At 43.4% G+C, this 13,118-nt stretch overlaps 1 protein-coding gene across 1 annotated transcript in view; it reads right to left on the reverse strand.

The window, feature by feature from the left end:
• The window catches only part of Samd13 (sterile alpha motif domain containing 13), a 50,689-nt gene that overhangs the window by 9,463 nt on the left and 28,108 nt on the right, over positions 1-13,118 (reverse strand). The window contains exon 3 of the mRNA XM_023724345.1: positions 11,787-11,898. Coding sequence (XP_023580113.1) covers positions 11,787-11,898 — 112 coding nt within the window. The remainder of the gene's footprint in view (positions 1-11,786; positions 11,899-13,118) is intronic.

A 13,118-nucleotide genomic window follows, 5' to 3' on the forward strand; every position in this document is an offset into this window, starting at 1 on the left:
TATGATGTCATCCATCAGAACAATCCTACTTCTGGGATAGTAAAATCTCAATATACTGTTCTCTCTCTCTCTCTCTCTCTCTCTCTCTCTCTCTCATATATATATATCTATGTATCTATCTATCCATCCATCCCTGCTGGGCACAGTGACATATGCCTGGAATCCCAGAATTTAGGGAAACTGAAGCAGGAGAATTCCAAGTCTGTGTTCCACCGAGGCAGTTTAGTAAGACCCTGTCTCAAAATAAAGTATGTGGAAAAAGCTTTGAGGATGTAACTCAGTGGTAGAGAGACCCTAGGTCCCATATTTCACTTTCTCCTTGTCATATTTTTCAAATTCAAAGTAACAAAGAATCAAGCCTGCTTTTGATAGGGTCTGTGTTAAGGAGGCCTATGTAAAATGGGTAGGAAGAAAGGTGGCATAGGAAGAAAAACATCAGAATAAGAGGCTGGGAGTGAAAAAGCACTCCATGAAAGAGGCAACTATGCAATAACAAGGTAGGCCAGGGGAGAAATGGAAGGAAGTCCACAGGATTGGTGAAGAAGAGCGCTGCATCTGACTTCAGAAGGCCACATTTGCGGTGGTCTCGACTGTGCCAGTGTGTGGAAGAAAGGGAACAGTGGCTCAACAGAGACTCAGAAGACTTGGTTGTTCAACTCCGTTTCCTGTGTTACTATTTGGCCTATAATGCCCCTCCTTAGTGAAAGGAGAGATCTGGACTAAGAAGACCTCTGTTTATTCCCGTTCAGAGCTCTGTTTATTCACACCCTCAGATTCCAATTATATTTGATAAATATCAAGACATACCAGTTTCATACCAAAGTCCCTGCAAAGAACACACCACCAAACTCATTACCAAAGACATGAAGGGATTGGATGAAATAGTTTTTCTTTCTCCACCTCAGTCTCCTCCTCTCACATGTTCTAGAACTTTCTTTGTAACAACCCTCTTGCCATTCACTATCTGACTACAAGTGGTGACCAGTCTGAAACTTCCCATTCCACTGCTTACAAAGGGTACGAATGTCTCTGCAATAGAGTGACTTGATCTGGAGCCAAGGGTTACAAAAGTGGAAAATCCTGTGTCCGATATGGGGGTCACATCAAAGAATGAGGATTGGGATCTCTTGGGCCTATGCATGTGGCCAGTGGAGAAATAATCTCCTGAGAAGGGGTAATCATCTTCAAAGACATTGTCAAAGACATTGTGTGGCCTCTCAAAGTACAGGTCTTCCTCCAGATGACTTTTGTTCTTGCCAACTCTTCCACTGTCTCTTTGGGTGCAGTTCTTTCTGGTCCTGTCATAGTCATTGCGCCTCTTGGCATCAGACAAGACCTCATAGGCTTCTGCTACTTGTTTGAATTTTTCCTCAGCTGCCTCCTTATTCTCCGGGTTCTTGTCTGGATGGACTTGGAGAGCCAACTTGTGATAGGCTTTTTTGATGGCAGAGGAGGAAGCATTTTGAGGTACTCCCAGTACTTTGTAGTAATTGACCATGGTTCTTCAAACAGTCATTCCCCACCAAGATGCAGAGTTTATTTTCTGCAGGATTGCATAGGACATTGGAAAGGAAGATGGTGAACTGTTCAAGTTTATACTTTCAAATCTTACCACATGGTTTTGGGGATGCAGTTTTCTTCAGGGAGGGGAGGAGAAATTCCTTCTCAGTGGTGTGGGTCCTTCACAGGCCACCCCCACTCCCCAGCTCACAGATCACTGGGTTGGAGTGACTGTGACCTCAGAGTTCCAAGCCAATGACTCTCAGCTGTGCCTGCCTTGCTATTGGTGGAAAATTTTGGGGTGAAACTATACATCTTAGGGAGGCTTTTAAAAGTACACATGAGAGAGAGAGACAGACAGACAGATGGGGGAGGGAGAGAGAGAGAGAGAGAGAGAGAGAGAGAGAGAGAGAGAGAGAGAGAGAGAGAGAGAGAGAGAGAGAGAGAGAGAGAGAGAGAGAGCGCACAAGCAAGCATGCTGATTGGATTGTTAACAGAGAAACTATACACGTGGTTCAAAACGTTTTTACGCTATCACAAGCCAGATGGGTCTCACATGTGATTCAAACTCACCATGGATTCGGCTTTGTGTGATGACTAGTACCTTCAGTGAGTCCGTGTTTCCCTGTGTTATGTAGTATTTGTCATTGGCACAAAAGTGAATGATTTATGAAAAAGTAATCTGTACACATTTCTAACTCAGGTAAAAGAATAAAAAGTCATTAATCAAGTGAAGAAACTGGGTCACAGAAATTAATCTAAATAGATTACAAAAAGGATAGGTTGGGGGAATACAGTTAGAAAGGAAGTCTGACCATGTACTGTCAGATAAGACTTCATCTTGTGTCTGGTAACAGCCTTATTTGAAGTTTATTTCCGAATTTAGGAATTAAACTAAGTGACAGCACCAAAACAGCTTTTAAAAATGAACAACTTGTGACCTGAAGGATAGCGGAGCTGCTCACTGTTGTGCTTGTTGTAGGACACACACCTTCACAGCTCCCAGACTAGTTTGTCACTGTGTGTGGGCTAAGTTCTGTGGGATGAAATGTGAAGGGAGGAGGCACATCTCTTCCAGGCCCGCCTTCCACAACCACCAAAGTGTGCTCCTTGTCCCCTTCCTCCTTGTCCCCACGGCCCGAAGAACTTCAGAGCTGCCAGCTGAAGGTGGCAGCACCTCCAGAAGTCTGGGGCTTTGAATTAAAGTGAAGCAGGGCATTCCCTCCAGCCACACTGGATTCTTTTATGGGCAAGAAATAAACTGCTGTAGTTAAACCACTGCATGTGTTTTTATCTACTTGGGGCATCAGTTAGCTGACTCTAGTCATTTCTACAATTGCATCTTCACTTTTAGAATCTACTTTTATGATGTCATCCATCAGAACAATCCTACTTCTGGGATAGTAAAATCTCAATATACTGTTCTCTCTCTCTCTCTCTCTCTCTCTCTCTCTCTCTCTCTCTCTCTCCCCCCCCCTCCCTCCTTCCCTCTCTCTTTCCCCCCTCTCTCTCTACCTCTCTTCTGTCTTCTCTCTCCCTCTCTCTCCTTTCTCTGTCTCCTTTCTCTCTTTCCCTCCTCACTTCCATTAAACCCAGTTTTTCATTTTATTCCACTTTCTCCAGGGTTATGAGTCTCCTTCAGACTCTTCTTTCATATGAATCTCTTGGTTGACCATGGGAGCTATTCTCCTCTTGCCCTCTAAAACAGCCTTCAGAGGAGGCTGTTGGCTTGCCTTGTGCCCAGCCACACATCTCACTCCTCGTGAAGAAGTCCAGTTCTCCAGCTTTTCTAATTCTTCTACCCAATGCAGCTATAAAACCAAAACAACCAGGGAGGTGCAATTGCACACATTTGCAATTTACCAATCTCAGCTGAGCCAGTACATCTATCTCAACAACCCTTTTATTTATCCTTATTCTCCCAAATTCTTAGTAGCCTCTACAACTCTTTTCTAGTTCCTTGTTATACCCCTGTTCTCCCCTCTCCCTTCTGAGAAAAGGTGCTTCCTTTGTGTTTAATTTAAAAACACAGAAGCTGTGGGTAACCTTCTTTCTGTCTCTGAAGACAAGTTGTTCCAGAGAAACAAAAGCTGGAAGATACTGCGTAGCTATGACCAAGGCGCGAGTTGGGAAACAAAGGGAGTTGGTGGTATAATTAAATCCAGGTCTGAATGCCTGAGAATGGGGGTGGGGGGCAGGATGATGTCCTTCTCAGGATACGAAGGCCTAAGAACCCACCTGGAGCACCAGTGTCTGAGGCCAGGAGAAGATGTGTGTCCCAGGAGGGTGGAGTTGTCCTTCCTCCACCTTTTCTGTTCTGTTAGGGCCATCGATGCACTGGCGATGGCCACCCGCATGGAGGAAGGCAGACTCCTCTACTCAGTCTACTGACTCCAAGCTAATCTCGTCTGCAAACTCCTTCACAGACACACTGAGAAACACTGTTTTTGCCATGTCTTGCTCTGTACTAGCTCTGTTATAGTCTTTTCTTGATATTTGCATATTAATGAAAATGAATCACTATGAATATAGTGTCTAATTTTGCATTTTATAATATTTTATTGTGATAAACTGGGTATTACATGAAATGTCATGCTGACCATTTCTAAGTACACGACAGTATAATTACACTGACACTCTGGCGCAGTCATCGCCACTCTATTTTTAAACTGTTTCTGTCACTTCAATCAGAAACTACCTACCAACAAGTAACTCTTTCATCCCTTCAGCCTCTGATAATTTCCAATTTACTTTGTGTCTCTCCGGAGTTGCCTTTTTAGCTATTTCATATAAATGGAATTGTACAGTGTTTGTCCGTTTTATTTCACGTAGCACGGTGTTCAAAGTTCATTCCTGCTATGACAAACTTCATTTTTTTTTTTTTAACAACTGAACATTCCACTTATGGGCACATCATCTTTTGCTTACCTATTTGCTTGTTTACAGGCAGGTAGGTGGTTTCCACCTTTGATAACTGGGAACAATGCGGCAAAGGAGACTAGGCACAGGAGCATCTTTTGAATTCCTTTGGGAGGAACTGCTGAAGTCCAGGGTAGTTCTATGCTTAACTTTTGAAGTGTTGCCAAACTGCCTCGCACAGTGGCGGCACCATTTTCCATTCCCATCAGCAATGTACGAAAGCTCCAATTTCTCCGCGCCTGCTCCCCAAACCCTTTTGATCTCATCCCTTTTCATACCCTTAAGGGGCTTGTTTCATTTCACTTTGCTCAATTTCCTATCCTTTCAACCTACTCCACTCCTTGGGCTACTTTCCTGCATGGAGGTAAGTCTGACGGTCTCCCCCCTTAGGCGAGGGCCTCCCGGCCCAGGCAGCCTCCAACTCTCCTCAGCCCCTGGCCTGCGCTCTGCTTGCTGCCCCTCGCCTTGTGCTCCACACTCCTCCTCAGCAACTCCATTATAATTCCATTTGCAATTCACCATCACTCCCAGATTCACTACACTTGACCTTCTTGAAGTATTTTGACCTTGATTATTTAATTTTTCTTAAACCTGAATGATTTCTATGAAACCTCTTATTACCGATTTCCTCCCTGCTGTCTTGATTATTTTTTCTCAGTTCCTTTCCAAATTGCCTTTCCCCTCCCATCCTTCAAACTTCAGTATTCCTCAGGGCACTGCCCTTGGCCCTTTCTGGTTTCCTGTTCTCTCCCTCCTGTTGCTGAGGACTATTCTCATCTGCTTCCAGGCCTAACTCTTCCCCTAAGGTGTCTGTAGACAGTGTCTCTTCGCCCACTTACAGGCTCACATGTAATGTGTCCCAAACTGTTACCCCTTTTAAAACTTCTCTCTGTACATATTCTGGTGAATGACACCCCTTTTCAACCTCCCTATCTGGAAGCCTGGCTGTAACTGGAGCTCCTGCCCTCTCCTACCTGCAAGTGCTGGGCTCAAGCCCACAGCTGTGGCAGAGCAAGAGACCTAACAAATTTTAACCCACTATTGGCCATTATTACCTTCTCGTGATTGTTTTCTATGTACAGTTGTATACCATATGACAATGCTTCTGCCGATGACAACACATATAGTGGAGGACTAATAAAATTATATGTGATTATATCACCCAGGATGTCTAAGTCGTGTAATTACACGCCGGGGCTCTCGCAACGTAATCGCTAAAGGATGCATGGGGCACAATTTAGTGTCATTATTAAATATCAAGCTAGTTGTAACTGTACCTGCTAATCTATACCCTCCTTTCCATCACAGCTTCCTGCTTTTGGTTCCCTTGTCCTCCAAGCCACCCTATAGGTTACCACTAATCAGGAGGCTCAGAAACACAGATCCCATTAGGGAACTCCCCGCTTAATACGCTTCAGTGATTCCCTGATGGCTCTTGGGGGAAGTCTGTCCTGTCCGAGCCAAGGCCCATCGGGAGCCTTGTTCACTTTCAGTCTTGTTCTTGAACTTCCTGCTTCGCCTCTCCTACTGCAAGTTAACTGGGCTCTCAGGCCATGCTGTTCTAGGTCTCCAAGTCATGCTGTCTAGTCTTCACACGGCTCCAAATCTCTGTGCTCCTCATTTGGTTCTCATACCTGCAACTGCTTTTATTCAAGTAAAATAATGCCAATCATATCAACAAACACTATTTTACTTCAATAGTTTTATACATATTTAGTGAATATTCCAAAAAGCTACAGCAACTTTGGAAATAACTGAGCATATAAATGAGCATCTCTCACCTGGCTATAGTGTTATGTATTATACCTGTTGTCATTTCGAATGAATGATCTAAATAACCATTTAGGGCCTTTAATGTGACTGTTAATCCTGAAATGTCAGCCTGATTAGAGTAAGAAATTCTGAAGAGATAAGAGAGGCAGGCTCCTGGGTGTGTCTGGGTGGGCCATAGAGACGAGCTCTGGTTTGGTTTTTTTGTTGTTGTTTCTTTTTTGCAGAACCAGGGATTGAACTCAGGCCCTTGTGCTGGCCAGGGAAGCGCTTATTCCACTGAGCCATCTTCCCGGCCCTTGGGTATTACTTAGGACCCCTTGCTCTTTCCTTTCTGGCAACATTCCCGGCTCTGCTTCCTGCCTCCATGAGCTAAGCAGCTTTGCTCCACCGTCCTCTTCCACCATGAGACTTCTGGCTGGAGCCATCTGCCTGTGGATGGAATCCCTTCAACCAGGGGCTAAATTAAATTGTTACTCCTTTCAGTTGTGTTGCCTATTGTGTGCGGCAACTGGAAAGCTGACTAATACATTTATGTTATAGAAATCAATTATATTTCAATAAAAATTCAAAAGGCCCTTTGCTTCTCAGTTTGTTTTCAGTTCTCTTGGCCACTCTCCAACTGTTAGCCTGTGACATTAATTGACCATGTCAATCGGAGTAGGAAACAGCCAACTAAATTAGATCAGCATAGCTCTGAGTATGGCTGAGAGGATTTACTAAAGACAGAAGAGCTATCCTAGAGTGACAGGATGCCCTAAACATATGAAGGAGAAAAAGGAATGCTCACTTCTGTTTCTTCAGAGGAAATCCAGTCTTTGTCTTCACCTTGAATAGTGTCTCCAGGCTTCCAGTGCAGACCCTCTGGCCTCCTGGCATGGACTTGCACAGGACACGTCCCTGAGCTCCAGGCCTTTGACTGGACTCTTGGGTCCCCAGTGCACAGCCCTTTTGCTCTCCTCCACACCTGACTGGGTGGCCACTGTAAGCCAGTCTTGTGAACTCTATATTTGTGTGTCTTGCATAAAATCAATTTTTTGAGTAAGCACTGATACATAACCTCACCCATTTGCTTGTTATTTTCATATTGTTGCTGAATATTTATAGACTGAAAAGTTGTATCAGCAGAGTCTCCTTGCCACTTCCCTACTTATTATGTCATAAAATATATTAAGCATTTCAATAGTCTTCAATTACTAAGACATATTAAGCATCAGAGCTATTTGGACATTCTCAATACTGGTATTATTAGATGTTAGTAAAGTTATTAATTTCCAATATGTGAGGTTTAAAGTGGCCTAGTTCAGAGCTGGCTTACCATGAAGCTCAAATTTCTGTTTAACACTTTGTATTCATACTTTTGCAATGTATTTTTTAAAGGTGGAATCTTAGAATTGCATAAACTTGAGGCCCCACAAAACCTAGCTTTTTCTCTGGTCTGCTTAGGAATATCAGTCTGGAACCACTTTGGCTGAATTCATTCTAGGCATGGTTTAGGATCTATGCTCAGTGGGACTCTCACTGACCTCCCACCTCACCAGTGCGCTTTGAGATAGGTAGTACGACTTGGCCATCTGTAGCAGTAAGAAATTTTATTTATCTTCATTGAGTCAGTGACTTTAGACATTGACTCAAAGTTAGTAATAAGTTAGTTGAAAAGAAATGCCACCAACCTTCATGTTTCAAATGAATGACTTAACCATTTGGACATTTCAGAATAAAATATTGTTCTTATTAATGTGGCTTGAAGTAAGGAAGTCATAGAATAAAATTAATTTGTCACCTTGGGCTGCATGTTGTTATTATTATTATTATTGTAACATATTTGGTTGTTATAGGGTCTCACTATGCAGCTCGGGCTCATAGTGTTCTTCCTGTTTTCATGGGCTGCAGATTATTTTGTCATGACACTCAGAAAGAAATGATCTCAGAGATAAATATTGTTTTAGAAATGAAAACATTGATGTCACTTACAGTGATTGAATGGCAGTTCTCTATCTTACGTCTTCTTTGCATACACTTTATGTGAATCAGAAGGACAGAGGCATAGGAAATGAAGTGCTACGCCACAGCAGGGAGAACTGTCTTTGGAACTCGCGGTGAGGATCCAGTGTGGTCTAATTTATAATGGAATACCACAATTTCTTAACTGGTATCTATAAACATTACTAATACAGATGGCATTAGAGACTCACGTTGTCAAATTCAGCTTTCAGAGTTTGACCCAGTAATTATCATAAATGTTCTCTGAGGAAGATGGAGATTGTGTTGAGTAAGTTGAATGGTCTTTCTTAAAGATCAAAACTCTTAGGAAAGTAAAATTCCTGGGTTCCCTTTACTTCTCAAAAGCCAGGCTGCTAGAGGCGAGTGTCCAGCACTGTACTCTGAGGCCACACCACGAGGACAGATTCTCCTACCCAAGTCAGTCCACTTTTGGGTGCACATGTTTGGCATCAGTGTCAGTACCTTCACATTAGAGCATCAGCAGAGTTACCTTGGTGAAGACTCTCCTGGCTTGCAGATGGCCGGTTATCTTTTGCTTATCCATACACAGTGGTGGGGAGGGGTGTCTAGCTCTGTGGCTCTCCTAAGAAGGGCACTAGTCCTATTATGGAGCTCCAACCTCATGAGCTCATCCAAACCTAAACCTCCCCAGAGTCTTGCCTCTTGGTACCCTCACACTTCAGAGGAGGTTTTCATGTCAGGAATCTGGGTGGACACAATCATGTGGTTTGTAATAGACATGAAACAATAAGCTTCTCATGTCACTGGCTACTGTGCTGCCCTTTCTGAATGGGCTCTTTGCAAAGATAGGTTTAGTGACGTTTCTCCATCCCTGTCCTAATTATGTCAGATAGTAAGGCAAAACCCTCCCTCTGAAGATCGCAGACTGTGGCTGGCCCTTCTATGGCTCTCCATTGCTATGACCCAGAAATGTACCCAGAAGTTGCCATGAACTTAGGCTGGAGGTGGTCTGTAGTCTTCCTGTCAGGATGCATTTGGTGACAGAAAGCTATCTGCCTATCTGCTTGAGGCCACTGCCAGGAAGACCCCGGAAGTGATATTGATTGGTGGGAGAAGCACGTTAACGTGTGTGACGGCAGCCTAACAAGGACAATTCACAGTCCTCATGCAAATCACAGCAATGACTTGTCTGACTAGCCTGAGCCTAACCAGTGACTCCTACTTTGCCCTCTATTTCTTCTGATGAGGCAAAGCAACAGTCATTTCAGAAATTTCAGATCTGGGTAATTTCCAGCGAATAATCACAACTCACCCCTCAACCCCACCCCAGTACCCTTCTGTAAGAATGATGGAACTTGAGTTTCTGGGCCAAGATTGCAAAACGTCAGTGTGCTCGGAATTCATTTCTCAGGCTCCTGGGTTGGCAGACTCACCACTGTAGCAAGGAGATCTTTGTTTCACCTTTGGAGGATTTCTGAATGAAATGTTCCTCTTTTCATCTCAGTGTCTCTAGTGCCCAGAATGATGTCATCCATGGGAGAAAAGTCCTGCTCCTGGGTCAATCTCAGAGCTGGTCAGTCCTGCCTGAGGGCATGCGCAGAATCTGGAAGTTCCAGGGAGCACACTGTCCCCCACTCTGGGACATCTGCCTCAGGGGAATCTGAGCAAAAGCTCCACTTGAAAAGCTTTTGGACATCTGGGAATCTGGCCAAGAGACCTATTAGCTAAGTCTTTTTTTTTTTTCTGTTAACCTTTTACAATATTATTCAAATGTAATTTTAAGAGACACTCAGTTGCAATGACACAAGTAGACATTACACCATTAAAAATCAAAGTAAAATATGTTCCAGCTGGTACCTTCCACTTTCCAACTTGAGCTGTTATTTTCCGCTACAATTATAGAATTTTCAAACATAAAGAATAGTTGTCATAGTTTTAGAGCAACATACATATTCCTACCACCAAGATTGTACAATAAATATTTTTGGTACTGACTTTCTCACAAAGCTATCCATGCAGTGACACCTCTATTTAATTATATATCTGGATGTATAGATCAGTACACCTGCTCTCAAATATATCAGGTTGCCGTATCATTCTCTAATGCCTTTATACTTGCGTTCCTTTTGAGGTAGAACTTGTAGACTATGTAATGTACAACTATGCACAGTTGTATAGACTGGAGTATACAGCGCAGTGAGCTGTAATCCAAGCCTTCATCATGATACAGAACATCAACATCCCAGAAAGGACCCTCACATCTCTTCCTAATCATTCCCACTCGCACCTGTCCAGAGGTCATTATAATTATTTTCTTTGCAAAATTTAATATAATGGATCAATTCAGCATTATGTCTGTTGAATATACTTCGATCACTCAGTGTAGTATTCCGAGACTCATTCAAGTTTTTGTAAATGTCAGGAATTCATTCCTCTTTGGTGCCTTGATACTGTCCCATTGTATGAACACATCATAATTCGCATAGTCATTTCCTGTTGATGTATACACAGGCTTCCAATTTTTGACTATTATAAGAAAGCTGCCAGGAGCAATTTTGTACAAATCTCTTTATAGACATATGTTTTCATTTCCTTTGGGTAAATACCCAGGAGCACAATTGCTGGGTCATGGGGTAGATGTATGAGTGTTTACTTTAAACGCCTACCAACTATGTAGGAGAGTTCCGGTTGCTACACATCCTTGTGAACATTTGGCAATATCAGTCTTCTAATTTTAGTTCTTCTGGTGGGTGTAAAGTGATTGCAATTTCTACTTTGGCAAATTTTCCAAAATAACAAAAAAATACATATGTACAAGGTTCCGGTTTGCAGGAAATGGTGGTTGACAAGATTAAAATATGTGGTAATAGAAAAAATACCCTATCCAAACTCAGGCCATATATCTACTAGCTTGAGAAATAACTAATACTGAAAGGACATGAAAGAAAAAGCCAGACACATCTTTCAATTTGAGGTTATAATGCTAGAAAAGTGAAGTTAATACTGAGAAAACTACAACACCCATTCATAGAAAAATAGGAATTCTGTGTTTCCCTACATAGCCGACTTGGGTGGACCCCAGTATGTCCCCAACTTGCCTCTCATGGTCAAAGTCTCTGGAGGACCACCTCAGCAGATCTGGTTCAGCCAGCAAGATGGAGTGGTCCATCACCTGGACAAGTGGGACAAAATCCTGCTTCTTTCTCCCTCTTTGTATTAACAATCCTGGGTCTCAGGGAAAGCAATTCACATACTTACATATCAGCACTACGCCCAGACCTGTCCGGCAATTTTTACATCTTGTCCTCTAGTGCTTACAACAACTTCCTATAAAGTTAGTTGTTGATGGCCTCGCATGAGATGGGAAACTAAGCTCAGAGAGCTATAATTACTTGCATAGGGCCACACAGAATACTATTCTAAATTCTGCAGTGTGCCTTGCTAGGTGCCCTGCTGAAATAGTTCAATGGACTAAGGCCAGTGGTAGAGGGAAGGAATTGTTCCTCTGTCATTTGCATCCCCCCTTTGCCTTCAGTTTCTTAAAGCCTCACTGCTCTTTGGTCCTCTTCCCATTCTGCCCACAGTGACAAGGGAGGTAATTGTGTTTGTCATGTTTCTCCAGATGGAGGTACCTGCTCCTGAAAAGCACGAGCTTGCTCCTCAAATCCTGCTGTTCGGAAATAATTGACTACATCCATCACAGCCCAGTCTGCAGGATCAGGTGGTCTCCCGTTCTCCATGGAACTGCAAGACACAAATCCAGACAGGGGTCATAGCACGGCCTGCGGGAAGTTGTGCCATGCTCACTACCTCAGACCTCACTGCTAGTCGGGGTCAGCCCAATGGGGGCCCAGGCCCGCTCTTCCCTCAGAGGCACAAAACCAGCTACTGCCGGCAGGACCAAGATTCTTCTGTTTTTTGGTTTTGGATGATTATTACTCTTTTTTTGTGTGCGTGTGAGTAGCTCAGCCCACCCTGGGGGCAGGGCTGGCATGGCATGTGGTGCCAGGGTAAACTGCAGTCCCTGCGCTTGCCTAAGCAGGCGCTTGAGACCACTGAGCTATCTCGCAGACCCCAATTATTACTTTTACTGCATTAGTCATTGTTTTCCTAATAAACTGTTTGACTTTTTATATAACACTTTTCTTGCGTGGTGCTGGGGACTGAATCCCAGGCCTTGCACATACTAGGCAAGTACTCTACCACTAAGCTACGTCCCCAGCCCTTGACTTTTCATATAAATTTCTTCACATTCTATTTTTTAAACCAGATAACAGTGACAGGAATCCAATGACCTTTGGCGCCCCACAGCTTGATATGCCTACTGCAATTCATAGTGTGAATATTTGCTTTACAGTATGACTGTAACATTCCTCTCCTCATTTCCTGCCACCTTCCCTCCACGCATCCAAGGAGAAAGACTTTCCCCAGTGGCGCCCTTCTACACATCTGGGCCTTGCACATTCTGTCCCAGTCACTAAGAATGACCCCCCCACCACCACCACCACCTAACTTTCTACAGTGAAACCCTTTTCTTTCTGCTAGTGCAAAGTCTACTTCTTGGAGGCGTTTTCTAGCACGACCAGGGAAGTATTTTGTTACAGCCTCTTCAGAGTCCTAGCACTCCATCAACCTCCCACCCTACTCCTCACACTGGATTACACTCTGGCTAACCCCCACGAAGGAGGAATGTGTCAGAGAGAGCTAGAGATACGCATCTCAGCCTGGCCTACTTCTCACTGTTGTTATTCCTACAGTCAAGCATGTACTTAGGAATCCAATCAATATTGTTCAAATGAAGAAATAATTGATAGTCAAACATTTGAGCAGTTTCATGTAAAACAACCCTTGTCACTGGATTTAGAGAGGAGAGATAGAGTGAAATGAAGAAATAACAGCAAAGGTTAATAGTTGCTGTGACTCTGCCTTACTGTGCATTTTGGCAGTTTTGCCTGGATGTCTCT

Source organism: Octodon degus, unplaced genomic scaffold (assembly GCF_000260255.1).
Source record: "Octodon degus isolate 3935 unplaced genomic scaffold, OctDeg1.0 scaffold00109, whole genome shotgun sequence".
Taxonomy (NCBI): Eukaryota; Metazoa; Chordata; class Mammalia; order Rodentia; family Octodontidae; genus Octodon; species Octodon degus.